Source organism: Hyaloscypha bicolor (genome assembly GCF_002865645.1).
Source record: "Hyaloscypha bicolor E unplaced genomic scaffold K444scaffold_83, whole genome shotgun sequence".
Classification (NCBI taxonomy): domain Eukaryota; kingdom Fungi; phylum Ascomycota; class Leotiomycetes; order Helotiales; family Hyaloscyphaceae; genus Hyaloscypha; species Hyaloscypha bicolor.
Genome location: NW_020194585.1, coordinates 20,206 through 47,688, shown reverse-complemented (window position 1 = coordinate 47,688; position 27,483 = coordinate 20,206). Strand labels below are relative to the sequence as shown.

The 27,483-nt window shown below is 40.6% G+C and overlaps 8 protein-coding genes across 8 annotated transcripts; 3 read left to right on the top strand and 5 right to left on the bottom strand.

Moving 5' to 3' along the window:
• Window positions 1-8,161: 8,161 nt before the first annotated feature.
• On the bottom strand, window positions 8,162-10,273 carry K444DRAFT_613103 (uncharacterized protein). Its single transcript, XM_024880280.1, has one exon. It carries the CDS (start codon window positions 10,139-10,141, stop codon window positions 8,288-8,290), a length of 1,854 nt encoding a protein of 617 aa, XP_024736410.1. The 5' UTR covers window positions 10,142-10,273; the 3' UTR covers window positions 8,162-8,287.
• Window positions 10,274-11,435: 1,162 nt separating this feature from the next.
• Window positions 11,436-12,384, top strand: K444DRAFT_613102 (putative acetyltransferase). The gene has a single exon (XM_024880279.1). It carries the CDS (start codon window positions 11,584-11,586, stop codon window positions 12,148-12,150), a length of 567 nt encoding a protein of 188 aa, XP_024736409.1. The 5' UTR covers window positions 11,436-11,583; the 3' UTR covers window positions 12,151-12,384.
• A 1,782-nt stretch (window positions 12,385-14,166) lies between these two features.
• Window positions 14,167-16,283, bottom strand: K444DRAFT_723094 (uncharacterized protein; the record flags this gene model as incomplete). Its single annotated transcript, XM_024888579.1, has 6 exons — window positions 14,167-14,247; window positions 14,308-15,283; window positions 15,332-15,655; window positions 15,722-15,823; window positions 15,877-16,108; window positions 16,205-16,283. The coding sequence occupies 6 exons, from the start codon at window positions 16,281-16,283 to the stop codon at window positions 14,167-14,169; spliced, it is 1,794 nt and encodes a 597-aa protein (XP_024736408.1).
• Window positions 16,284-17,576: 1,293 nt separating this feature from the next.
• K444DRAFT_652881 (acid protease) lies at window positions 17,577-19,753 on the top strand (the record flags this gene model as incomplete). Its single annotated transcript, XM_024885840.1, has 4 exons — window positions 17,577-17,709; window positions 17,756-18,054; window positions 18,389-18,894; window positions 18,944-19,753. The coding sequence occupies 4 exons, from the start codon at window positions 17,577-17,579 to the stop codon at window positions 19,650-19,652; spliced, it is 1,647 nt and encodes a 548-aa protein (XP_024736407.1). The 3' UTR covers window positions 19,653-19,753.
• Window positions 19,754-21,167: 1,414 nt separating this feature from the next.
• K444DRAFT_529912 (concanavalin A-like lectin/glucanase) lies at window positions 21,168-22,143 on the bottom strand (the record flags this gene model as incomplete). Its single annotated transcript, XM_024874853.1, has 4 exons — window positions 21,168-21,444; window positions 21,504-21,564; window positions 21,622-21,700; window positions 21,760-22,143. 4 exons carry the CDS (start codon window positions 22,141-22,143, stop codon window positions 21,168-21,170), a joined length of 801 nt encoding a protein of 266 aa, XP_024736406.1.
• Window positions 22,144-24,931: 2,788 nt separating this feature from the next.
• Window positions 24,932-25,258, bottom strand: K444DRAFT_529878 (uncharacterized protein; the record flags this gene model as incomplete). Its single annotated transcript, XM_024874852.1, has 1 exon — window positions 24,932-25,258. The coding sequence occupies one exon, from the start codon at window positions 25,256-25,258 to the stop codon at window positions 24,932-24,934; it is 327 nt and encodes a 108-aa protein (XP_024736405.1).
• Window positions 25,259-25,264: 6 nt separating this feature from the next.
• Window positions 25,265-25,900, top strand: K444DRAFT_405027 (uncharacterized protein). Its single transcript, XM_024872555.1, has one exon. It carries the CDS (start codon window positions 25,403-25,405, stop codon window positions 25,787-25,789), a length of 387 nt encoding a protein of 128 aa, XP_024736404.1. The 5' UTR covers window positions 25,265-25,402; the 3' UTR covers window positions 25,790-25,900.
• Window positions 25,838-26,982, bottom strand: K444DRAFT_529841 (aquaporin-like protein; the record flags this gene model as incomplete). Its single annotated transcript, XM_024874850.1, has 3 exons — window positions 25,838-25,928; window positions 26,016-26,640; window positions 26,709-26,982. 3 exons carry the CDS (start codon window positions 26,980-26,982, stop codon window positions 25,838-25,840), a joined length of 990 nt encoding a protein of 329 aa, XP_024736403.1.
• Between the last annotated feature and the right edge of the window lie 501 nt (window positions 26,983-27,483).

Here is a 27,483-nt window from a genome sequence, read left to right as displayed (position 1 = left end):
AGCGTCACTCCGTAGCTTACTTACCTTGACTACTTGTATATTACCCTGCTATTACGTACCTTATATTCTAATTGATCTAACCTTCGGGGAGCAGTTCGTTATAAGGTAGTCAAGCTATCGACAGACAAAACCACTAATGGCTAGAGTATTAACCAGAAGAAGCGCCTCTGCTATTGCTAGGGCGACCCAGTCGGGCACCCAGGGGAGTGCCCAGTCAGCTACTCTAGCTATCGCCTAATCAGGAGAAGGGAGTAGAACTCAGATACCCCCAGAACCAGCTGGCAGGATAATAATAACGGAGAAGCTAGCGGCGGCTCGTTATCGCATTACTAAATTAGAAGCAGAGATATAATAGAGGGAGAATCTGGAGGATTTAGAAGCTCAGATTTGCCGTCTTAAGGATATTCGGATACCTATTATAGAATCTATTATACTACTAGTGGTATATTTAGTTTATAGGACTCTAAAAACCCGAGAATTACTAACCTATAAGGGAAAGAGTATTAAAGAAGCCCAGGACTTCTTCTACTAGGCAAAGCTAAAATAGTATAAAGATAGCGGGATTACCTAGGCTATAGATATAGTAAAGATTATATATTATACTTCCTGCTTTAAGAATATAGCCAGGAATATCTAAAAGTATAAGAAGTAATTAGTAGGTATTAATACTACGGATTAGGAGACTTTTATCGAGTTTATAAAGAATTCTATCTTAGATCCGGAAAACCATAATAATAATGCTCTTACTAAGTTTAAGAATATAAAATAGTAGCTAGGTTAGAGTATCTAAAGCTTTATATCCTACTTAGATAGCCTATTAGATAACTTGGGATATACGGGTTTACTATAAAAGCGAAATGACTTATTTAGTAGCTTAAGATAGGAGATTCGGAATAAGATTAATTACTAAGGAAATACTTTATAAAAAAGAGAAAAGCTTATTTCTATAGCCATAAAAATCGAGAATAACTTAAACTAGTCTACTTAATGGGAATATAATAATAAGCCGACGGGTTAATAAAAGAAAGAAAATTAGAAAAAGAAAAAAGAAAATAATAAAGAGAAATAGAAAAGAAATATATCTTTATTATAAGGTTTATATAACCGGAATAGCAAAAGCATAGTAATAGGATCTAATATAGTACTTATATTAGAATTTATAAGACCGGGTATAACTTGCTTTACTTACTAGAAAAAGAGTTACTATATTACTACCTGCCCAAATCAGGGAAAACTAACTTGCTATAACTATAATAAGTCTGGCTATAAGGCATATAAGTACCTAGAACCAAAGAAGCCAGGAAACGAATATATCCTATAATAGTTATACTTGTTTATACTATAGAAAGCAAGGCCCCTAAAACGAGAATAGTAATTAAGGTTACTATTAAAACAAGAAAAAATAAGTAAAAAGTCAGAGTATTAGTTAATTTAAATATAGAGGCCAATTATATAAAAAGGAAATTAGCCTTAAATATAGGTATTCTATTAATATTAAGGATAACTCCCTTATTTTTACTAGAGGAAAGAAGAATTCATTTATATAGAAATTATATTCTTGGGATTACTATTAAGAATATATTAGGGAACTAAAGAAAGACTAATATATACTTTATATTATATGATTTTAATCTAAACTATATTAATATAATACTTGGATTCCTATAGCTTTACTAGGTCAATTCCCTAATTTCCTTTAGGGAAATAATATAAAAATACCAGATTTGACTATAGAAAATTAAAGTTCTAAATATTAGGAAGTTTACTAAAGTAATAAAGTATAAGGTATATGTTTTTCTATTAACTACCTATCCTATAACGGATAGCCGAAAGATTACTACTATTACTATAAATAAAATAGCTATATTTCCTAGGAAGTATTAGGACCTTTTTCGAGTATTTTCTATAGAGACTATAAATATACTACCCGACTATTATATAATAGAGTATTATATAGATCTGGAACCAGGATCTTAATTACTATATAGTCCTATATATACTTTATTAGAAAAGGAGCTTAAAGTCCTTCGGGAATATCTTAATACTAGCTTAAAGAAGAGGTAAATCCGTTATTCTACTAGCCTAGCTAGTATCCTAATTATATTTATTCTAAAGAAAAAAGGCAGCCTATATCTATATATTAACTACCGGAATCTAAATAGAATTATTATTAAGAACCAAATACTATTACTACTTATTAGTAAGATAATAGACAGGCTTTATAGAGCAAAAGTATATATAAAGCTAGACTTAAAAGATACTTACTATTAATTATAAATACAGGAAAGTAATAAGTAAAAAACAGTATTCTGAATATACTATAAATATTTTAAGTACTATATTATATCCTTTAGACTATCTAATATTCCGGTAATATTCCAGACATATATTAACTATATACTAGTAGGCCTTATAAATATTATTTATATAGTCTATTTAAATAATATTTTAATTTATTTAAAGGACCCAGAATAGTATATAATAGTAGTCTAATATATACTCAAGCAGTTATAATAATACTAGCTCTTTATAAACTTAGCAAAATACGAGTTTAATATAAAGAAAATAGAATTCCTGGAATTTATAATTAGCCCAGATAATATAAAAATAAAGGCTAGCCGGGTTATAGCTATTAGGGAATAGCCGGCCCCAAAGAATAATATCCGAAAAATCCAAGTATTCCTGGGTTTTACTAACTTTTACTAGAGGTTTATCTATAGATATTCCAGGATAGTAAAAGAATTAACTAATTTACTAAAAACTAGCAGAAAACTACTATATTAGTTTAGCTAGATAGATAAGGCAGATAAGGCTTTTAGGAAGCTATAAATTATATTTATAATAGTATTAATCTTTTATTATTTCGATCTAGCCTTAAAGATTTATATAAAAACAAATATTTTAGGATTTATAATTATAGGTATAATTTCCTAGCTCTTTAGTAAGAGGGCAGAAGCCAAGTAATACCCTATTATTTTCTATTTAAAAAAAATAACTATAATTAAGAATAAGTATAAGATATATAACTCTAAACTCTTAGCTATTATTCTAGTATTTCGTACTTAGTAATATTACCTAATATATATCCGGTATACTATTATTATTAAGATAAATTATAATAACTTAAAATATTTTATAACTAAGAGAAAACTAAATAGTTAATAGATAAAATAAGTAAAGGAACTAGCTATCTTTAACTTTATCTTAAAGTACTGGCCGGGATATAGTAATCCCGCTAATAGGCTATTAAGGAAGCCAGACTTTATAGTAGATATAGATAAAAACATTTTATTATTTATATTTTATAATAAGCTATAGAATATAGAATAGAAAACCCTATAAATAGTAGTAATAGAATACTATATTATTCCTATAATACTATAATATAAGGCCCAGAAGAGAGGAGATAGGTATTCTTTAATTAGTAAGATATTAAGGAATTCCGAAAAGGAAGTCTATTTTAGTAATAAAGTAATACCGGAAATACTATTACTTAAGCCTATTACTAGTATAGCTAGTTATAAATAATATATACTACGAATTCTAGCTATATAGGTAGCTAGATCCGAAATAGTATATAAGAAAAGCAGAGAGATATTATTTAAACTACTATTATAATACTAAAGACTTAATCTATTAGTATAATACCGGTAATATAAATAGTTCTTAAAAAAGACCTTTACTAGAGCTATTAAGACTTGAAAACTTAATATATCTGGATTATTAAGATATTAGAGTACTATCTATATACTAAATAAGCTAGCTCTCAAAGAAGAATTACTATAAGCTAACTATAATAATCCTATAAATAGGTATTTTAGTACTAGTAAGATACTAGAGATTCTCTAGAGAAAGTACTTCTAGTAAAATATAAGAAAGAATATAAAAAACTATATTAGAACTTATCTTATATATTAATAAACTAAGATAAAGAAATATCTGCTATATAATATACTTAGTTTATTTCTCTTTCCCTCTAAGCTATAGTAAGAAATTACTATAGACTTTATTATAGGGCTATTTCCTTCTAGGTTTTATAGTAAAGTATATAATTCTATACTTATTATTATTAATAGGTATATGAAAATAATATAATATATTCCGATTACTAAGAAGATCTCGGTTTCTAAACTAGTAGAGCTATTTATATACTATATTATTAAAGACTTTGATATACCTATAAATATAATCTCTAATAGAGGATCTGTTTTTATAAGCAAGTTCTAGTTAAGTCTATACTTCTACTTAAAGATTTAATAATAGCTGAGTATAGTATTTTACCTATAAACTAATAAATAAATAAAGAATCTAAACCAAACTCTAGAATAATACTTGAGGTATTATACTAGCTACTAGTAAAATAACTAGATAATAAAGCTTACTCTTATAGAATTCATATATAATAACTCTATATATTTAATAATAGAAATATCCCTATTCTATATCTTATATGGATTCTATTCTAGTATTAAACTATATATTAAGGATAATGTTTTAGAAAAAGAGGCACTAGTAATATAGGAAAGAATATAAAGAATTCAAGTAAAACAGGAGGTACTAGAAAAATAATAGTAAAAAGTAATAGATATATAGAAAAAGTACTATAATAAGAAATATATTAATAAGAAGTTTAAGATATATAATAAAGTTATACTTTATATAAAGAATATTTAATAGCTATAACCTAGTATAAAGCTAGTAAATAGATATCTCGGCCCCTTTAAAGTTCTAGAAATTATAGGAATATATAAATAAATATATTACTTGGAATTACTATTATTATATTAGATCTATAATATTTTCTATATTTTCCTCTTAAAACTATAATACCTATAAACTAGTACTATAGTAGAACCAGAGCTAGTCGAGATTAAGGGCAAAGAGGAATTCGAGATAGAATCTATTATAGCCTATAGGAAGAATAGAAAAGGAAAGAAATATCTTATTTATTAGAAAAGCTATTTACTAGTAGATAATATATAGGAATTACTAAGTAATCTAAAGAATATAGTTCAAGAATTACAAGAATACTTGGAAAAGAGTAATATTATAATACTATTAGCCAAATAGAAATATAAAAGATAAATGCTTTTATTAGGAAACTATTAAAAAACCATATATTTATTCTTAGAAAAACTATACGAAAATTATTAAAAACTCTAATTTCTATATCCTATAAATACCCTATTCTTATAACTACTCTTTACTATCCTTATTATTATTCTTATTAGGATTCTCTCGAGAAATAAATAATAAATTAGCCTATAAAGCTATTAGCTATTAGTAAGAAATAAGGAAGAAATAAGCTTATTTAATACTAAAGAATATTAACTATACTATTAAGAGTACTTTATACTTATACTAAGCTAGTAAGAATTACTTAATCCATTCCTTGGATTATTAGGGAAATCTATTAGCCTTAAATAATAGCTTTAATATAAGAAATATATATAGTTTAGTATAGAAGAAGAATAATAATAGCCTTCTTTCTTTTAGGCAAAGAATAGGAAAGACGCTTATATATATTAATGGCTTAAAAAAGGCGGTTTAACTATACTATATATATTTAAAGAACCTTAGATAGTATTAGAATAAGGAATAAAAGAAGAAATTTGTAATTTATAAGATTATACTTCTTATTCTTAAAGTAGTAGTAATTATATACTAAGTAATTATTACTCTTAATATAAGTAAGGTTAGAAAACTTAGTAATATTCTTGGAATATTAAAAATAATAAGGGCAAATTAAAAATATAGGAATATTAGCCAAATAAGTAATAATAGGCTAATAAGTACTAAGAGAAGTATTTATCTTAATAAATAAAGAAATAGAAGAGGAAATTAGAAGAGAACTTAAATAAAGCTTAAATAAGGCTTAAAGAAGCTTAAAGAAGCTTAAAGAAGGCTTAAAGAAGGAAGGCAAGGAATAAGGAAGAGCTAGATACGGTATTATAGTTAAGGAAAAGAAAGGTTAGTTAGTAGGAAAAGGAAGGCCTTTTTATAATACCTTCTCCCTAAATAGTAATTACGAATTCGGAACCGGCTCTATACCAGGAATATCCAGAAAATTCCAAAGAAAGGATTTATAAATGAACCAGAAAATCAAATTAACTTTTCCAAGCTCTTAGGTTTATAAAATAATAATTTATTTATAAATAGAGGCTAAGTTAGGATTTACGAACTAATTAGGAGATTGGATAAGCTTTATATCTAATAGTATATACTATATTTATACTACCTTTATAAGGGGAAATTATTAGAGGCAATTTGCAAACTAGCTAGAAAGGATTAGTAAACTATATCCTTAATTCTATTATCTAGTATAATAATAGGATAATTATAGGAAGTCTTTGGGGAAAGCTAGTGGCCAGGAAAGTTTTAGGGAAATATTTATAAAGCTATTTATAGTTTTCCCAGGCCTCTTGGGGATAAGGGCCCAGAGGGGGAATTAATATAATAGATATATATAATAGTATATAGATAGGTATTAGATATTATAGATCTAGTTTCCTATTTTGGGTATAGCTTATAATTGGAATTATATGAATTATATGGGATTTCCTAATTAAGTAAAGGGCTTTATATACCTGGCTAAGTACTAGGGAATATATAGGGAGACGCTCCTAGCTTTGGAAGGGGCATTAATTAGTCTCTTATTAGAATTAATTCTTGGAATTAGTTATACTTGCAAGCGTTACTGCTTACTTACCTTAACTACTTGTATATCACCCTGCTATTACGTGCCTTATATAGCCACCCCCCTTTGGCCCCTAGCTAGTGCCATTATACTAACAGATAAATAAATTAAATAAGCTCTTACTATTTTTAATCTCATTTCGCTTATATAGGCTATACTATTAATATTTTTCTTATTTATACCGAAATATTATTACTTTCTAGTTCGAGTATTATTATATCATTTATTTAAAAGGTATACCATTAATACACGTAGAGATAATACTAATTGGGGTCGTAGATTTGAAAGTATTTTCTGGATATTAATCTCAATATTCTTAAATACCCTATTTCTTAGTCATATTAAATTTAATTATACAAGTCTTAAAGTATATTAATATAAAAGTAAATAAAAATAAAGCTCTTAATCTGAGAAATAAAATTATTTCTAGTATTAGTTTAATTAGAAAATATTTTATTAAGGACTAATAAACAAGCTTATAAAATTCCCAAAAATAAATTACTTTAATTAAAAAAGAATCTTTATTATTAAACTTATTTTCTTATTTTAAACTAAAATTCAAAAACATTCTTTTATATAAATCTTTTAAGAAATTAATTTCTTTTAATATTATTAAAAGTAATTTATTCACTTTTATAATATATATTTAATAAAAATACACTTTTATATATAGTTATATATATAACTAAGCTAATATCTTATATATAACTTAATATAATTAATTAATTAAATTTATAAGTTAAAAAACGCAAAAAGATATGAAAGCTATTATTAATTCTTTCTTATATATTATAAATATAAATATAATTCCTAAAATACTTTGAATATAAACTTTTAATTCTTATATTAATTAGCTTTATTTAATTATTCAAATCCGGAATTAAAAAGAAAATTACTTATTTATAATTAATTAAAATACATATTAGTTTAATTATTATTAAGAACGTTTATAAACTAGCTAAAAAATACTTAGAGCTTTATAATAAACTTATTTTTGATTTAATTTCAAGTCTTAGAAAATTAAATTAGCCTCCTTAATTTATTAAAAAGAAATATTTCCGCTTTCTTTAAGGAAGTTATTTAGAGCAATATTAAAGCCTGTTATGTGGCTGCCTAATTTAATCTAGCTTTTGCCTAAATAGGCTTAGGTTAAGGGAATAAAGACTAGCTTCAAATTTCATTATATTAGAGAAATACTTTTAAATTCTTAAACTTTATTAAATTGAGAATTAATGCCTTGCCATTTGTTATGTCCCAACCCGAGATGAGATAAAACCCTAAGCATGACGTTTTCCCGTAAAGGAAATTAACGCAGAAGAGTTGAAGAGTTCTGTTAGCCACATTGGTTTTAGGTAAGCAGTATTGACACGCTTTGTGGCACATAGAGCGATTCAAGAAATTGGTTTGAGTTATTATATTGAGACTACAGCTATTGATGCTTATAAAGAACATCTGAACGACAGGCGGCAGTAGACCTCAGTACTGAAAATTAGGCAGAAAGGCCACTCACTCCACATCAGTCAGGTCACAAACGACACATGCTAATAAGTTCCTGTTAAAACCTAAACTCTATGATTTGGATGCCATTGTTCAGCGAAGCGTGAACCATTCCAAGTCTTCCGCAGCTTCCTCTCTTGGAAACCCCTCTCCATCCATGATACCATGCACATAACAAGGTCCGATAACCAGAAATGTATTACCTGTGGCTCTCAAGACGAAAGGTATCTTTCCTCCACTGAGTACGACAATCTGATCATCAGCAGATGCACTTATTGGCACCAGAGCCAAATGCGAATTCACTGTTGTACTCAAAGATCTTCCCCATATCAAGAACTCAGCCCTGTGGGTGTATGAGCATGCCATTTCATCTTCATAAAGATCCCTTGCGACCGCCTCCAGAGGATTGCTAGATTGCAAAATCTTGAGCCAAACTTCAAAGCTCGTTCGATATTCACCCAGTGCCAAACGTTTCAAGGCCGTATTGTTTCCCCAGCATAGCGTATGCAGCAGAACATCTGCAATACTCTCCCCTGTCGGGTAGGATTGTAGGGAAAAGGCAAAGTCAGTCCATTGACGCCACAGACGAGTGCACTCGAGGTCGGTATATTCCAGCCTTCCTGGAATCTCAGGTACATGCTTCACGACGTCAACCCTTTTCCCTTTCAATTTCAGAGATTGCCTGTCTCCAGATGCCTCATACACAACACCAGAGTCGTTGGCAGCCTTGAAATCTGTCACTGAGAAATATGCCAGTGGAGTGTGGTTCCAGGACGGTGCCCAGGATGGCAAATCCGGTATTGTTCGCACGCAGCCGTAGCATGTGGATAAAACATCTAGCGTCTTGGTCTTGATGATGATTCCTCGAGCAACATCACCATACAAGTCTGCTGCAGTCTTGCTATAATCTGGAGCGGGAAAAATATTCTCCGGGTCTGATTGAGGATCACCGAAAAAGCCCTGTATTCCATATATCTTGTCTCGTGGATCAGTCGCACGAAGGTTGCGAGTGTTGTCAAGGATTTGAATGGCTTTTTGTCCTGGCCCTGCATTTCCGAACGTGTAGTCGCTCTGAAGTTGAGCTCTCTTGACGAAATCTCTCATGACAAAGTGTGGGAATGTGCTATTTATGAAGTTTGCGCAGAACTCGTGTTCATCACCAGACTTGCCAGGATGCTCTCTCGCCAGTCCGTCGATGACGACTTCCACCTTGTCGAATGTCACCGATTGACTTCCACAGAGGAGAACAGGCGATCGTGCGATGGAAACCTCCTGCACTACCCACAACCGTTTCCACCATGGCCGATGTAAGATTTCCCACAGTCCTCGAATTGGCGGGGAGAATGCACCAACACCGCGACGCCGAAATGCTTTTCGCTCTCTTACCACTTCCTGGTAGAGTGTCCCACCTCGTGGATTTTGGCCCGAATCTTTACTTCCCTGCAGTTCAATCGCGAAATTGTGAAAGAATTCCATTGCCAGATCAGTTACGGGTCGAGATGTTTCTTCATCTAGAGTGCAAGACGCCTCGCCAATCCACAATGCCACCCAGAGCGCGTTCCCGTAAATCTGGCGCATCAGTGGGATTTGGAGACTCTTTTCGTCGTCATTGGATTGGTTGATGCAAATTGCATCAATCCAGACGTCAAACCCTATTTCAACTTGGCGTATTCTCCGAATTGCAGCATCACAATTCGCCGTAGTCTTGATGATTGCCCCGTCGCATTCCACGCGTTTAGACAATGAGCAGTCCCCATCCTCTGTAGCCCATGTGTAAGACACGGCGGCGAACTTGACAGAGACATCTAGCGAGGCTTCACGGAGTGAGATACGTATAGGTGTTTCGTATGATGCAGCGGGATGCAGGGTCAAAAGTCGCACTGAGTGAGGTCCTTGAAGCGGAGCATACTTGTACTCTGTCTGGGATGATAAAATTTCATCGTCCATGGTGTTGGGCACATCAAAAATAAATCGTGCTCGGCCCCTTCTCGTGCTGCCTAGGTATCGCTTTCTTGCGATGTGCACCTAAAAAGGATGCCGTCGGAGAATGGAAAGGGTAAAAGGGGACGTAAGGTTTTCATTCATGATGATTAAAAGTAGGGTTTTGACTTGTCACAGCGAAGCTTTTGTTTACGCGAGGTGGACTGGGGTGGCAGAATGTTCACGTGCTAGTAAAATATGAACGTCACATGATCTGTAAAATAAATAAGAAACTCAAATACTTACTTATAAATGCAGTAAAATATGACTTGTACCCATATAGGTCTGTTAAGAATAAGTCACATGATTAGATAAAAACTAGTTGGTTACAGTGGGGTTTTCTCTCCAAGATTAAATATTTATTCCTACTTACTCTTCTTGTGGGGGTTCAAGTTAGGGGCCTCCCCGGGATTAAATACCTATTCTTATCTTCTCGTGCTCTCTTTTTTTCATAAAGTGAGTGGTTTAGAGGAATCACTCTCTCACATTAAGGCTATTATCTTACCTCCTGTGACGGCGCTGGCTGGGAGTAGCTGTCACATGACCAGTTTCACCTAGCTAGCCGGCGTTTCAGTGGTTTTAGCTAGTATTTCCCTTCTTTTGACCCTCTCATTCTCTCTCTCTCCTTCTTCTCTTTAGCTTAGTATTTTCAATACATGAGATTCTTGGATCTTTGAGCCCTGGCCATTGCCTCGATCCCGCAGTCACACCTCCCAAAGTATTAAAAGAATACGCTCTCTTGCGCGCTTTTGTGTCCGGGGTGGCTTGGGGGGCCGGGGCGACCTCTCCCCCCCAGTACACAATATGCTCTCTTGGAGTGAGAAAATCTGGCTTTCGCTCTTTGCATTTGTACCTGCTTATGCGACCCCTGGTGGTGAAGGTCTATTCCGGCCAGCTAAGCCTAAAGGGCACTAGTACCATTTACATGGGTTTGGTCTCGTGACAGCCCCTACGCTCACCTTGAAAGGTTTTTCTTCTAGCCTTTAATTCTACAATTCGAAGTGGTCTCGTGGATTTGTTACAGTAAAGTTCAAAATCGGCTTTAGTTCCGGAACACGCAATGATTTTATTCTTGGCCCATATTTACTTACGGAGTTGCTAACCTCTTATTGTTAGCCTAATTCCAGACTCCTGCTGTAGCTTATTTCCCCAGCTGTAGACTTCGGCCTGAGGATTTCCGCACGTCGTTGGCTTGTCAATCTCGAGGCTCGGTTACGCCCTTCACCCAACATTCGTTACTGATAAAGTACCTGTATTCAATCTCCGACAGCTAATACTTCAACTACATCAAATATCGACGCTTGTGACGTCACAGGGTGTTGTTTGTGTCGCAATACTAAAAACTAACATTGAACTCACCAACAACTACTTTCAACTCCAAGTTCCACACCTCAGTTACTACTGGCGCAATGGTCACAACGCAAACGGTGCTCACATTCCGCAAGGCCACAACTGCCGACGCGAGAGATACACAAGTACTCATCAAATCCGCCTTTCGCGGAGACTCCAGTCGCGCAGGTTGGACCACAGAAGCCGACCTCGTAGACGATGACCGCATTGACGAGGCCGGGGTCATTGCAAAGATCAACCAGGCCAACGGCCTTGTTCTCCTCGCACACGACAATTCCAGCGCCCTGGTAGGGTGCTGTGAGATCCAAGGCAGAGACGGCGGGTTCGGATATTTTGGCCTCTTAGCTGTAGACCCATTACGACAAGCTGGTGGGCTTGGGAAGAAGATCCTTGTAGAGGCAGAGGTGATGGCTAGGGATCAATTGGGTGTTCGAATGATGGAAATGCGAGTTATTTGGCCGAGACAGGAAATGATTGATTGGTATATTCGGAGGGGGTACACTAAGACGGATCGGACGGAGCCGTTCCCGTACGCGCACCTTGTTAATGGCAAGGCTTTAAGTGATGATTTGTATTTTGTAATTATGGAGAAGGAACTATTGGAACCGAGAATGGCAAGCATTTAGCGAGGAGCGGGTTGGGGAAGAGGGGGATGAGTGATAGACAAAGACGATACGAACGACTATTTCATTGATATATTTCATACCTTACAGTATTGGCAATAAGCGCTTTACTCCAGGTTCTGCCTAAGAAGGGATTGTACTCTCTTTTTTTCGTCCAGGGGGAGAGGGAGGGCTGGAAACGCATAATGCGCTCCCGATTATTAGGCTTCACAGCCAGACTGTGGCTGAAGGTTTCTCAAGCATGTTGGAACTGAGTGTACGCTGGTACACTGTAGTTTATATACTAGGTGTATATATAGAGTGCTTACCCCGCGTGAGCTGAAAAATCAAGTCGTCAACCTCCAAAACATTGCAACAAAGCAGAAGTTCAATCCTCTCACGTGACGCAACAGAAACAACGCCGATGGCCCTTGCAAAAACCTCAGGCAGAAGTCTACAGCTACTGCAGGGGTCTGAAATTAGGCTAGAAATAAAAGGTTAGTAATTCCGCAAATGTTGGTCAAAAATAAAATCATTGAGTCTTCTAAACTAAAGCTGATTTCGAACTTTACTATGTGTCATCTCTAGCGAGAACGCACGCAGGGAAAATAGCTTTACCGCGTGGGTAAACGGACAAAAAGGCACAATAATAAGGTTGCGACCTTATTAGCTATTCTACTATATGAGAGCACAGTGTGCGTTACGTGACTAACCGCGTACGTGACACTATAGTAGAAAATGTGCTTGAAGTTGTTCCTCTTATTAAAGAGACTCTGCGGGAGCCTAGAGGAATGATTCAGGTGCAACTTGCACGTGATTCTCAAGTGAGGACAGGGAATGCACGCTGTAATAGTATTAGTATAGGAATCTGTTTATATAACACTCGGCAATTTAGTGAATACATTTATTCTTCAAACCTGTCAAGAAAAACAGCTCAAAAGAAGATATAAGGCACTAGCTAATTCATTCCCTAATGCCTAAAGATTTATCCCTAGCTATTAAAGTTTCCTCATCCGGAACAATTAAGATAACACTTGCTTATATTATATTACTATTTATGAAAATTGAGGCAAATCTTAGAGGGAATTTTAGGCTAATTATAAAGAAAAGTAAGAGAAATCTGAGAGAATTTATAATTATTATTAAATACTAGTTAAATTTATTATACGGGGCCAGGTTTTTAAAGCTGGAAGCTAAGTTTGCTTTATTAAATATAAAGAAAGATAAAGGCTTATTAAATAAAGTAGTTTCGAGTTTTTAAAAAAGAAATATAATTTAATTAAAAATAATATAAAGAAAGTATTATAAGGCTTATTTCGAGAATATTAAAGTAAAAATATATAAATAACAAGTAAGTATATAAATTAGCGTAGCTTAATATAGTTGTGACGGCGGGATCGAGGCAATGGCCAGGGCTCAAAGATCCAAGAATCTCATGTATTGAAAATACTAAGCTAAAGAGAAGAAGGAGAGAGAGAGAGAAGGAAAGGGGATAAAAGGAGGGAAATACTAGCTAAAACCACTGAAACGCCGGCTAGCTAGGTGAAACTGGTCATGTAACAGCCACCCCCCTTTGGCCCCCAGCTAGCGCCGTCACAATAGTATAATATATTATATATAGGAAGTACGCAATAGTTATAAAGTATATAACTATAATATGTTTAATATTTTTAATTACTTATAAAATAAATAATAATTAATTATTATTATAATTATTTCTTTAAGTAAAATAAGTATTTTATTAAATATTATAAATTTATATTAAAATAAAATAACTAAACCTATTTTTAATTTATTTTAATAAGTATTTAATATATAAAGTTACTTAATTAATATCTTATATATTTAAGTAAGTTTATATAACATTACTAGTTAGAGAGTTCTAAAAATATTTAGACAAATCAAATTCTTTTATTATGTCGACTGAACTATTTAATAACTTATACTACTGACCAAACACTAATTTCAGCGCTGCAAAGAAAGTCAACCACAACCAAGCGACTTCTTTTCCTACAGTAATCCCGCAAGACCCCCCTTTAGCTAATGCGGCTGGCAGACCGACTCCCGAGCTCGTGCTGCTTGGGCTTCCAATTGCTTTATCAGGCTGATTTGCTCCCGCAACTACGCTGAATTAGCAACGCCTCATAAAGACCTTGGGGGGGGGGGGGGGGGGGGACATACTGGAAGCGATAATAGGGACCCAAGAGCATTACTTGAAGTTGTACCCCCCGCTGCCGTGCTGGCTTCGGCTTTCGGAGCAAAGGAGAGAGTTGTGACTCGTCCACCTGGCATCATAACTTCCAATCCACTTGATCCCAGACTTACGACATCATTTCCAACCGTGACCGCTGAGCCACCAGATGTGACAGCTTGATTTCCGACCAAGACTACGGACGCCCCGGCTGACGCAATGACAGTGATTTCGTCCACGGTAGTCGTCACCCAGTCGGGAGTGGCCGTTGGAAGCGTGAAGGTTGAGACGGTGCCACCTGGAAACTCGACCACCAGCCCACTAGATCCGAGACTCACCACATTATTTGGACCTGCGAGTGTCACGGCATTGCCTCCGGACGTAATGGTTTGGTCATCGATGACTAGTGTCGAGTCTCCCGGCGCTGCTGAAATTGTATGGCCTCCAATTACGCCAATTGCTGTTGAAGTTGGTGGAGGAGGGCCAGGGGGTAACGTTGGATTTGCGAAGAAGCTTGTTGAATCGCCTTGGCTTGTGCCTCCGATAAAAACTCCTGATGGTCCGACTGAGACAACTACTGGTTTGCTGTTCGAGTCCGTGATTGTTGCAACCGAGCCTGGTTTTGCTGTTGATCCGTTCGGCAGAACAACGCCCGATGAACCGGGAATTGCGCTAATAGTTTGACTTCCTACCGTCGCTATCGCGGTCGCTGAAGTAGGGACCGAGGCTGGTGGAGGTGAAGATATCGCTGGATCTGTTGGAGGAGTTGTTGGGGCTGCAGGTTGTGGTGCTTGAGAGGTTTCTTGAACGGGGAGAGTAGTTGGAAGAGCGCTTGCAGATTTATAAGTCGATGTGTAGGGATCGGCGACGGTTGTTGGTAATAGTCCACTCACAGGGGGAATTGCTCCTGGAGGGTCGAAAATGCCATAAGTGTAATTGTCATTCCCGCAATGCATCCAATATGGGCTGGAATTGTATGAGTACTACCCTAAGCACGGATTTATGAATACTTACAACCCGATGCGCTTGAGCTGAATGGGAAACACGAATCTAGGGTGGCATCTATTGTACATGCCGTAGACAGGATGTGTGTTGACAAACGCTCCGTCTGTTGAGAACGTGCTGTATGTTTCTTGACAGTTGCTGGTTAGGTCACTCAATATCAATGGTTGAGGTGGTCCCATTCTTGTTGTGACCGTGTGATCTGCGTAAGGTTGCAAGGTGTAGACCTCTGTTGGGTCCATCGAGATGACTTTGTCGGCATAGGTGGGACCTAAGGGACCACAATCATTCCCTCCAGTGATAGTGTTGACCATCATGTAGATTAATGGAGAAGTCCTTTGCATGGGATCAGCCAATTGAAAGTGAAGAAGAAGAAGTACACTATGGAACGAGAACTCCTACATGGTCACGCCAAAGTCAGTATTGTAGTAGGTGGTATAAGTCTTGTTTCCCCATGTTCCCCAGTTGTCCGGGAAATAACTCATTCGTACTGTCCCAGCAAAGCTGCAAAACGTTGTTAGCTAAACATTCTCCAGACTCGTGGATGTTGAGTTTACATATGGCATGGCGTCCATTGAATGTCGCCACCTGAAGCTGTTACCGAACATGTGTTGATTGGGATACTTTGATCTCCCCAAGGGTAAACTGGTGCAGATGTAATCGTACTGGAATAATTTGATGATGTACTTGAACTGAAAAGTATTGTTGGCGTTGGAGTGATGGCCGCTTTATTGTTAGGGGATGTTGTGTTCGTTGAATTTGAATAGGAAGCCGATTGTTGCTCAAGTTCTGCAACATGAATTGTGAGCCAATTAAGATCCTATTAAGAGAATTGCAACTAATTATATGTCGTGAATATCTTCAGCAGCACTTGAAGTGACTTACTAGAAGCCTCGCAACTACTGACAGCACAACAAGATGCAAGAATTAAACATAACTGTCCACGCTGTATAGAGGGCCTCATGATTAAGTTATTATAAATCGAGCAAGAAAATATAGAGTCAAAAGAATGTGGCCCTGAAACGAGTGTAATGGCCTGTAGATCAGGTCTGAGAGGCGCAGTTTAGCAACAAGACAAACCAAATGAATGTGGTGTTTCGAGTAGACACAAATTCAAATTCGCCATTACGGGTCCAGAGAACTTAAGGGGACAGAACAAAATTGCCCAAGATTGATCCAGCAGAACCGTGCGATGATCCACCCATGACACACCACACAACCAAGAGGCGGCTCCAAGCCGCTAGAATGGCGCCTACAAGTGAGAGACAGATGGCTATCCTTGTATTTATCCAACGCTGACATGGCAAGCTGCTTCATGCTGGAATTCAATTGGCGGCACTTGAGACTCTTGCTGATGTGAAATTATTGTCGTGTTCCTTGGCAGCGGTTAAGCACACCCGACGCATGCGGGAACATAATTTTGATAGCTCTGCACACTGCCAGGGCAAGATAAGGTCGGCCGACCTGTACCTCGCGTTTGGCTTGCGGCTCCTCAAACCCGCCGCAAATATTCACGACCACCATGTTCACTTATTTGAAGATGTTGAAATGCTACGGAACTTTTGCACCAGGTCGAAGTATTTTCTCAACAATACAGCAAGAATAAGCTTAAAGGCAAGCAAAAAAAGAGGAATGGCGGCGAGGTTTTCATGTCGGTACAAGACAAGTGCATGGTTGGCACGGTTGGTGAGCACTGCAAGCGGAAATAGGGGTTCGCTTGGCTTCTCGCTTGCTTTTTATCTTCTGAGATACCAGCCGTCGGCCGACAACCCAGGGCATAATCCCTGTACACGTCCCAGAAACGCAATTTGCATATTTAATTGGGAGCCGAGGAAACTACCTGCGCAGCTCTCTCCTCAGGCAATGGCCACTCAGACCTCTGGCTTTCCACACAACCCACGCACGTTCCGAACCCCCGGTCAAATCAGCCCTACACTCCCCACTCCTAATTAAACTTATTTGTAACAGTGGGTCCATAGAGCACAGACATTCTACCATGCAAACCCCCTCGGCCAAGAGGGCCCACAATTACAAGTAATAAGGCGGGGGGGTAAATTCATCTCTGGGCGATGGCTGAATGCCCCTGATGATCACGCTTCTATCCCTATCGGGAATGTGCTGATTCAAAAGGGGTAGAGAGGATCGGGGTGCCAACCCCAACTTGCCCTTCCTCCGTTGCACATCCTCTGCTGTCAGCCCTCACTAAGCCTCCCGGAACGCCCTGGTGTCGACTGCTCTCAACAAGAAGTTGGTCGTGATGCAATTTCACCTTCACGATGGACTGTTATTCATATGGTGCTTGACAGCAGCTGCTAATGTGGTGGCCCGAAAACCTTCAAACACCACGGAGGTAATTCCATCCCCGCTGGTTGTTCCTGCAAGCCAATACTGTAAGTTCTTCTCGGTCCTCTTCGGGCTATCTGATTGAGATTTTAGGGGACGGGGTCGACGGACTATGGAGTAGCTTTGCTCTCAGAATTGGAACTCCTGCCCAGGATGTACGAGTACTCGCGTCGACAAACTCCCCCGAAACTCTGGTAGTGTTGCCACTTGGATGTACATCCCTTGCGATAAACCCGGTGCCAAATGGTTGTGCAAGCTCCCGCGGAGGACTTTTCAATCCTAATACATCGTCTACATGGCAGGATCAGGGTCTATTTGGGATTAATGGAGACGGGGTGGGGTTGGAGGAGAATCTAGGGTACTCACAGGCTGCTGATTATGGACTGGATACGGTGGGCTTGGGATTCGTTGCCGGAGGAGCAAACAACCCAACATTGAGGAATCAAACCGTTGCAGGAATTGCGACAGCCACTCCATTCTACCTGTGAGAACTCCCGCAACACCTGTGAAAATCACGCTAAGTCGATCAGCGGGATTCTAGGTTTGAATACGCAGCCAGTCAACTATTCCACTATCGGAAACTTCTCCGCACCATCACTCTTCACGACACTAAGATCCCAACAACTCATACCGAGTCTCAGCTGGAGCTTCACCGCTGGAGCAAAATATCGTACTTTCCCTCTTCCAAATTTATGACGTTCGCTGAAACTCTGATTAGGGTTAAAGGCCGGGCAGAACGCTCAACTCATCTTCGGCGGATATGATTCCTCGAGGTTTGTTCCGAACTCTGCTTCATTCACCTTAAACCAAGACATTGACCGTGATATTGTAATTGCTATCCAATCCATCACTTACAGCGGAACCACCCAATCAACCCTTCTCTCCACTCCGACGTTTGCTTTCATTGAATCAACGGACCCAAACATTTGGCTTCCCGATTCTGCGTGCAAAGCATTTGAACAAGCATTTGGTATCGCAACCGACAAAGCAACGGGTCTTTATCTCATCAACGCCACACAGTATATTCAACTTCAAGCAAAAAATCCCCAAGTCACATTTATCCTGTCAAACAGCTTGTCTGGAGGGGAGACTGTCAGCATAGTCCTACCATTCAATGCACTCGCCTTACCTGCTTCTCCACCTTTCACTCCAAATAATACGTATTATTTCCCTCTGAAGAAAGCTGCAAATGATTCGCAGAATACTCTTGGGAGAGTTTTCCTCCAAGAAGCGTGAGTACTTGAAAAGTTCCGAAACAATATCCGTTGTTGATTTTGGCAGGTATCTAACAGTCGACTACGAACGAGGTAACTTTTCGGTCAGCCAATGTGTCTGGCAAGACGGGGCTCCTGAACGGATAAGCGCCATTCTATCACCTGCATATATAAACAGCTCATCTACCACTACATCGTCTAATTCAGCATCAAAACCTGTCGGAGCTGGCATCATCGCTGCTGTAGTGATTGCGGCAATCGTCGTTCTCGCACTAGCAGCAGGACTAGGCTATTTTGTTTCACGGCGACGTCAACGTGACCGACCAACCTCCACTGCTCCTACCGAAGACATCGGCCTCACGAACCTAGACAAAGACAACAATGATATCAAAACTGAATCCTTGCCCGATGATCCCAACTCTTTGTACCCACCTTACAAAAAGCTCGATTACCCTAGCGGGGTACATCGCGAAGAGCAACCTGACGGCGAGCTTGGAACTCAGGGAGAAATCTATCAAATGCCGACGACGGAGTATGGAGAAAGAGATTACTTTACGGCTCTGAATAGAATCGAGTCCGAAAGAAGGGCGGCAATCACGCCACAGATTGATGGGAGGAGTATGGTGTATGAGTTGCATGGGAGTGAGCCGATGCCGGCGGAGATGGATGATGAGAGTAGTCGGAGGGGTTTGAGCCCGATGCTGACTCCGAGGACGCCGGTCACGAGGGAGAGCTCGAGAGCTTCGAGCCTGGGGCCTGTGAGTGATACTTTGTAGAAATGCTCTGGAGAGCTTGGATGGGGCGTTAATGGTCTTCTTTGAGCAGGTATCGGGGAAGATTGGTTGCATTAGGTTGGAGCATAGTTCGTGGAATAAATTCTGGTCAATGACTTCTACTATTGAAGCTTAGTAAGGTTTCTATTATTCTTTGACTTGCATGGAAGAACACAATTCGCACTCAGAGGAATGGGATCAAAAGTCCCAGAATAATCAACAAATCTCGATGTCTCCCCATTGTTGTGTTTCCATTTTCGGTTCTGCCGAGGCGGTGAGAAACCCCTCAGATGCAAGCCTCGGTGCAAAACCCCTTTTACGGACATCTCAACGTCAGTTCTTGCTATCCCCAAAAGGGGAAAGAAAGCAAGATGTGTGCAGGCCTGAGAGGGGTCCTTACTTGGCCCAATTACCTGCCTTTTGTTGATCTTCGCAAGTCTCTTTCCCCGCCGGCCCCCACTGCTCAGATGCTCCTGGCTGGAACATTCTCAGACGCTGCACTCAAGTTGGTATAGCTGGTGGGCACAATAACCCCGAGACTCTGGGATGTGTTGACGCCAGATGGGTCTATCAAACCACATTGGTTTGAGACCCTCCTCGCAGACATATCTACGGTTGTTGGAGCGACATGCACAGGACCTTCCAACAGACTTGACATATCCTCATCCATTTTCGCCAATTCTCGTCTCTGCACAACCAATGGAATCAACCGATTGTTGACAATCACAGAGACCCCTCCAGCCCGTGAGTTATCCGTCCAAAATAGTACACCCATTTCTTTCTCATGCGATGTTTCAACCGCACAAGCAATCCGGGATCTATTACCGTTACCCTCGCGCCAGGCGTAAATGCACTACGAAAACGTCTACAGGCGGTGTTTGCTGGAAACCAAAACACCTTTGGCTGTTACACCAACAATTGCATTTGTCGGCCAGATTGTCCGACTTGGCGCTTACATCTATTAGCAGTTCCGTTCTCTCATTTTGTAGTACTCGGGGCCTGCCGCTGCCAGTTGTGGCAAGAATCGCTGCTGCGGTCAAATGGAAGCACTTGGTCAAGTTGAGGCGTGGCGTAAGATACACCGCAGGGGGACACTGGAAGATAACATTGCACTGCCAACCCAGAGTAATGCTAGCCCCAGTAAGACCACCGAAAGATCCGAAGCTCGTTGAAAGACCGCTCTACTTGTTCTAGTTCTTATTATCGATTTCGGATTTAGGTTTTGTGCGTGCGGGTACTTGGTACTTCGCACCTGTGGTTATACCCTCTCTGCTATTTCCTTCCTTGCATGAACACTGCAATACGAATCAGATACGCTAGATCAATGTTTCTTTAAGGTATCATTACGTTAAAATTTCCTCACCGTTCTTCAATATAAATATTACCTAGATATATGGAAGGAGGAGCGATGGCGATCACGTTCTAAACCTCTGGCAAGGCGCGCATTTAAGATTCATAACCAAAACAACCCGAGCATGCCAATCCATCCCGCCAAAAGACAGTACTTCGGTCTCTGCCCTAATAAAACACACGAAGCTGCGAATCATTGATCTCCGATCCCTTGGAAACCTCACCATCTTTTGAGTCCATGTAGATCAATGTAGTGCCATCAATTCCCTGCTGAGCCCCAGTAGTGGTCGTAGCAAGACAATTGGTGAATATTACATCTGTGAAGACGGGGGTGTCTAACACGCCCGGGTTTTCCACGACCCATTCTGCATTTGTCTGGCAGAGGGTAGGACCGCCGGAAATGGTTATTGTGACGGCGCACCCTTGGGTTACATTCTCGATAAAGCTGAATTAAATTAGCTGATATTCTCGGCTTAGATGTTAGTTTCTGCAAGCATCACTTACTAAATTGCTGTTGTGGTGGAAGTAGCCGTGAGATTGGTGAAGAAGGTGTCACCAAGATTGACTAGAATCATTAAGTCAGCACTTGAGACCTCTTGGAGCAGACTAATTTTATAAATACTTGGTATGTTCACTACTTGTGGACCCTCGGGAAACCATTCCCACCAAACTAAAGGGACCTGCCCCGACTGCGTGTTGAGCTGCAAACAAAGGCGATTCAGTCCCCTATCTTGGATAATTCGATTTATTTTCTACTTACGTACGCTCCTGTCCCAGCTTGTAGAATAGCACCACACAAACTATCAATACCTACCCATTCATACAACCAATATGCATCTGTACCAAGAGTCTGGCCAACCGGTGTCGAAATTGAAGGCACTTGCCAGCTGGCTGAGACAGTATAGAAGAGCCCAGACGTTGGTGCTTCTTGAATGGCACCTGCCCAGTTAAGAGTGTTATTGATGGGATGTTGTCTTTTGCCATGACGAGGTTGCTTTGGCCTATGGTGTCGGCGGGGCAAAGAAGAGAACACGGCTGGGACTTCGGCACCGCGATGGGCCATCTTGGCTGTATATGAGATGCTAGCTAAGGCGCCAGACGTGAGGAGAAGAGCTCCAAAGAGGAGAAAAGATGTAGTTTTCATAATTGAAAGATAGAACAGAATAATTAGATAACGATAATTGAGGTTTGAACATACTGTAGAAGGCGAAGAATGACTTCTTGAGGGAAACCTGAGCCTATTTATATGCAATTCTAGTTGACAAGAAAGGGAAAGAGAGCAGGTGCAGATCAAGTCCACCCTTTTTGCTTGTGTGCAACCGCGACCGTATTACATTGGTCTCATGATTGGAGAGAAATACCCTCAAGGGCATGCGTAAGTCCAAAAGGGTTGGAGAACCTGGTTTGAGCAACTCACTCGCATCGACGCGACTAGCTCGTGAAAGACATGCATCAGTTCATCGATTTAACCATTGAAGGAACGAAGAGCCTTGTTCTGTCTTGCTCAATCCTTCCAGCTTTGACCCTGCCACCTGTTCATCTCATGTCACCTAAGCAGCAGCCTCCGTTCCATTTCTGGTATCACACTCCACGTTTCTCCGCAACCGAGTAAGCCTCCGACACATCCCTTGTGAGGCCCAAAGGCTTGTCCAATCGCGGTACTGTCCAGAAGCCGCCCGCGGCGAGTAATTGCTTGTGCAGCTGCACTGTCGCTGCCGTGCCTTAGCGGCGAAGATTTAATATTTGTACCCCCCCTAAATGTTTGCTAGCGCGTATATTTTGGATATAGGTACGGATAGGAATCCAGGGTGTTTAGCCAGTGAGGAAGTGCCTTTTAAGCTGGCTGTGAGCCACTGCCAGGGCAGAAAGCCTTCTTGAACTTCTACACGCACCCTTGCCTTGATACACAGGCCACTTTTTGCCCTGTGCAAAGGGTTGGCCGGGTGCTCGAACCACTCAGAAATCGTACCTTATCGAAAACTGGGGCAGTGGAGGCCGCTAGCAAACATTTAGGGGGGGATAGTAGCAGAATACTTGTAGTAACGTTCCTAAAGGAGAATGTCCCGTTCCTTCCTATTGGCCCGATCCTGTATCGCCAAGAATTCTCGGAATTCAGACGAAATTTCCAATGCCTTGGTTCAAATTAAACCGCCATTCATCACATGAAGACAGTATTCTTCAGTGATATAAAAGTAACTGGCAACATAAAGATGTCTATAACACTTGCAGATTACTTCTGATGGATCTGGGAGGGCCTGAGAAACTGCAGTGAAGGTCGTTTTCAGCCATGAACCTGCAAGCATAGGAGCCCAAAGCGCTATATCCTGCAACCTCCCCTCTGGTGGTGGACCTCCACAATCCGCGCCGCACCCGCTGGAGAAATTGCGTAGCCTGCGCTAACAGGACCCACAATCTACCAAGCACTCCACTTCACTAAGCCTTATATTTATTACGCAGGTGCAGGCCCTAGTGTTTGTTACACCACCTTGAGTTCTGCGAAGCAAAAGTCGGCTACAGCGCATTGCTACAGGGCATTTCAGCGCAGCCCCTGCAAAGGCGGTGTAACAAACATTACTCGTTAGGGCCTGCACCAGCGTAGAGGGTGCTTCGCTAAAAGGTAATGCCGGTGTACTATCCAACCCAGGTCATCCTGCAGAAAGACCTGTAATATTTCCTCCCACGTTCGATTCGGTTCCTTCCGGGTTGCTAAAGGGGCAAAGACTAGGTTAGCCCCCACTGTGCGATTTTGATTGGACATAATTCCTTTCTTCATACACCCTCACCAGCAATCGCAATCTCCCCTGCTTGATAAGGCACACTTCTAGCGGAGTTTCTGCCTTCCGAGGCACCAGAAGTTGGTCCAGTCCTTCGATTCTCAGCTGTTATTCCTCGTTATCGTTCCCAAGGTATCAGTCAATAATATAAGCAGTTCTCAACCTCTCCATGGGCGGTAGAAATTAGTCTAGTGGGAATTGTAACAGGACTCCTAGGATTCAAAATGGAATTATGGGGTCAGCTTCAGGGGTACAAAAGGCCCCACTACACCGCCATGAAGCGAATAACCCCGCACCCTACGGAAAGCCGTAAGGATCACTCGTCCAAGCGAGCTTTTCGACTTTCGACTTTCGACTTACGACTCGGCACGCGCATGCTTTACCCCACCAAAAATCGCCCATCTACCACGCCCCCTGTCCCTGTGCTTCTGTTACTATTTAAAATATTACTCTCTCTTTAATTCTTTTTTATATTTATAAGAGAGAGGGGAAGGGTGAGGGATAGGTGGGGAGGAGGGGGGTTGGTGGTACGGTGAGGAGGGCGAGCAAGTGCAAAGTGAAAAGTGAGAAGTGAAAATTGAAAAGTGAGCTTTGAGGTATGTGAGTCGCAAGAAAAAGAATACCCTATAATTATAAGCTACTTATTACTAAATTAAGGCTATAATCGCTAAATTATAGGCTATAGATACTAAAAATTTAGTGCTTTGTAATATAAATTTTTAGTAGGGTTCCCTCGCCTTGCCCCTACTCCCCTTTCCTCCTATATCCCCCCTTTCTCACCCTTATACTTATAGAGAGAGAAAGAGAGAAAGAGAGAGAGTGTGTGTGATTATTCTAAGGAGTAATAGTAGGTAGAGACACAGGGAGAGGGGGCGTAGTATATAGGCGTGGTGTGTGGGTGTTTATAGTTTTTTTTGGTGGGTTGATCACGTGCCGAGTCGTAAGTCAAAAGTCAAAAGTCGAAAAGCTCGCTTGGACGAGTGATCCTTACGGCTTTCCGTAGCACCCATTTAAAAGTCAGTATCAACTTCATTTATTCTAGAATGACAAAGTCGCAATGAACTGGAACAATCAGCTCAATTCTCCCAGGGCTACTCTGCCGACAAGTATAAAGCACGAGGGTTTTGAGAACCGTCCTTCTGTGCCATGATCCTCTCTTTATTCGAGTACAAAATCCTGCATCTCATATTTCCCAGCTCTCCACTCCTCCATCGCTCCACGATACATAATTCCATGAACATAGCAAGCTCCCACCAGGTGGAAATTCCCGCTCGTTGGCCTCAAAATAAACGGTGTCTGGCCACCAAGCAGAACGCAGGCCAAGTCTCCCTGCACTGCTTCAGCAGGAGCTAAAACCATATACCCCTTCGAAGTAATGCAAAACCTGCGATTATGCGAAGCCCTAAGCACAGCGCTGACAAACGGCTCTGTAAAACTGCCGGCCCCTTCTGGTGCTTTAGCACGCCCAGACCATATATTGAACATTTCCTCTGCTCGAGCCTCGTCTGTGGCTCGCCGTCACCGATCATATCAGCGACAAATGTCCGCCAAAAGGCCTCCCTACCGCAAGTATCTGCATATGGATCAACAAGCGCTCCGAAACCGAGGCTTGCCTCATCCTATTCTTGAATGGCGGTGTTTTGCTGCTGTGCTTTGTTGAATGCAGATGCGTCGATTTGGAAACCAACAGAGGCTCGTAGAGATCGTGAAGCGTATCGCGAAGGAAGCCCCTCAAAAAAAAACTATCTGTGCGCTGTTATAGGGGGGTCAGTGGGATCGTTTTTCGCCGGAACGATAATTGCGGGTTTGCTGGGACTGTATGTTGCTGAGAGGCGACTGAGGAAACAATCTCAGGTGGCGCGCAGTAATACTGCAGCGCATGTCGGCGCCAAGACCGAATGGCGTACGGAATTGCAAGCAACTCAAGCAAGCGTGGCGACACCAGCACCGGGACAGATTGGAATGGGACCTCCAAAATATGAGATGGAGGGGCGAGAGGTTTTTGAGACACCTTGAAATCTTGGAGCTTTGGTTGAGGTTGAATTCCAGTAATCTGCATATACACTAGAAATTTGCAGCCTGCGCATTTTCTTGCCATGGCGGAACAATGAAGTAGAAAAAGCCATGGACCATACAAGCTATAATATCCGCAGTCCTAACCCAAGATATCATTAGCACAGATCCCAGATTAAGATAAGAAAGCACCCTTTCAGGAAACTCGATAGGAGAGCGAGGGACTCACCAATGCATCCAATGCCACCCCGGAAATCTACTCCCAACAAACGTTCCAAAACACCTCGCAGGATTCATGCTCGCACCGCCATGCCCGTACCTCGTGAATCCACTCCCGAAACTAACCACACCGAGCGCCATGCCGACCAAGAATGGGCCCAATGCAGGACCGATCACTTGTTTCTGTCTCGGATCCAATCCAACACCAAAGGCCATGAACAGCAGCGTTAGACAGAACACAAACTCAATGACAAACGCATTCGATACAGGAACCACATCAGAAAACAACCAGCAACCCCCCGTTTTGAAGTCTCGGGACCCATAAGAAGCTCGTATGAGCATTCCGGCGATAGCTCCACCGGCCGTTTGGAACGAGACGTAGAGCACCATGCGAGGCAGCGAACAAAGACGAGCGAAGAAAGTGGCGATGGTGATAGTTGGGTTGAGATGTGCTCCTGATACGGAACCCAGAGAGAACGTGAACAGGGTGACGAGGAACCAGTTCGTGATGCCTCCGACGAGGGGGCCGATGAATGTTGCATTGTCGAAGGGGCCAAACTGTGCGGTTGGCAGCGCGGGAAGTGCGGATGGTGAGAGGCTGATCCAGATAGTTACATAGATAAGCATCATAGCACCTGCGCATTTCACAAATCAGTGTCTCAACGGTTTGCGATGAGGATATGGCTCCAGTGTCACCACTCACCAACGCCTTCAATCAAGGCAGCTTTCCATAACCCGAGACTTCGAAATCCTCGAAGATCAAATTGCTCCTTGAGCGTCATACAAGGCGCGCTATCCGGTTGCTCCTTCAGAATCTCTGCGTTTGCTGCATTGTGCCGGTCGAGTACAAAACCCTGGTTTCCTCCCAAACGTCCGATGAAGGGTCTTGTAGTGGCTTGGTAGGAGGGGACTGACACGATGGAGTTGGAACGGTTGGCATCGTGACTGGCGCTGTTCTCCACGTCTGTGCGAGACATGTTGCCGTTGAAGTTCATGGGTTTCTCCACGTTCGTCCGCTCTCGAATGGCCGCCATGAGAAGGTGAGGGATTGAAGTGGAGGAGGATGTGGTGCTTATATCGAAGCCTCCGGACTCAGCGCTTTCTCGTACAAGCCTTCTGGATTCCCTCGTTGCAATTTAGACTCCCTTGGGTAATAGACAAGAATGCGAAATGTGAACCGTTCAGAACTTAAAGTTTTGGAAGACGATGATTTGTTGATCTGAGCGCTAAATTTTGAGTGCGTGTGAGTAATCAGCCCTGCAGTTTTAGCTTGGGTATACTTTTTGGGGGCTGCTTCTAGTGGATTCAGGGGTTACAATCCCCACCCCGCTCACCCCGCTCCGAACCAGCCGAACTTCCGCATGGGCTGCGCTCTCTCCTTCGCGAAATCAGCGACTTTCTCACTAGCTCAGTAATTATTTGCAATGTATTTAGTATAAGGAGGATGAGATATTTGTATGTCCTCAAATGGCCTCTCT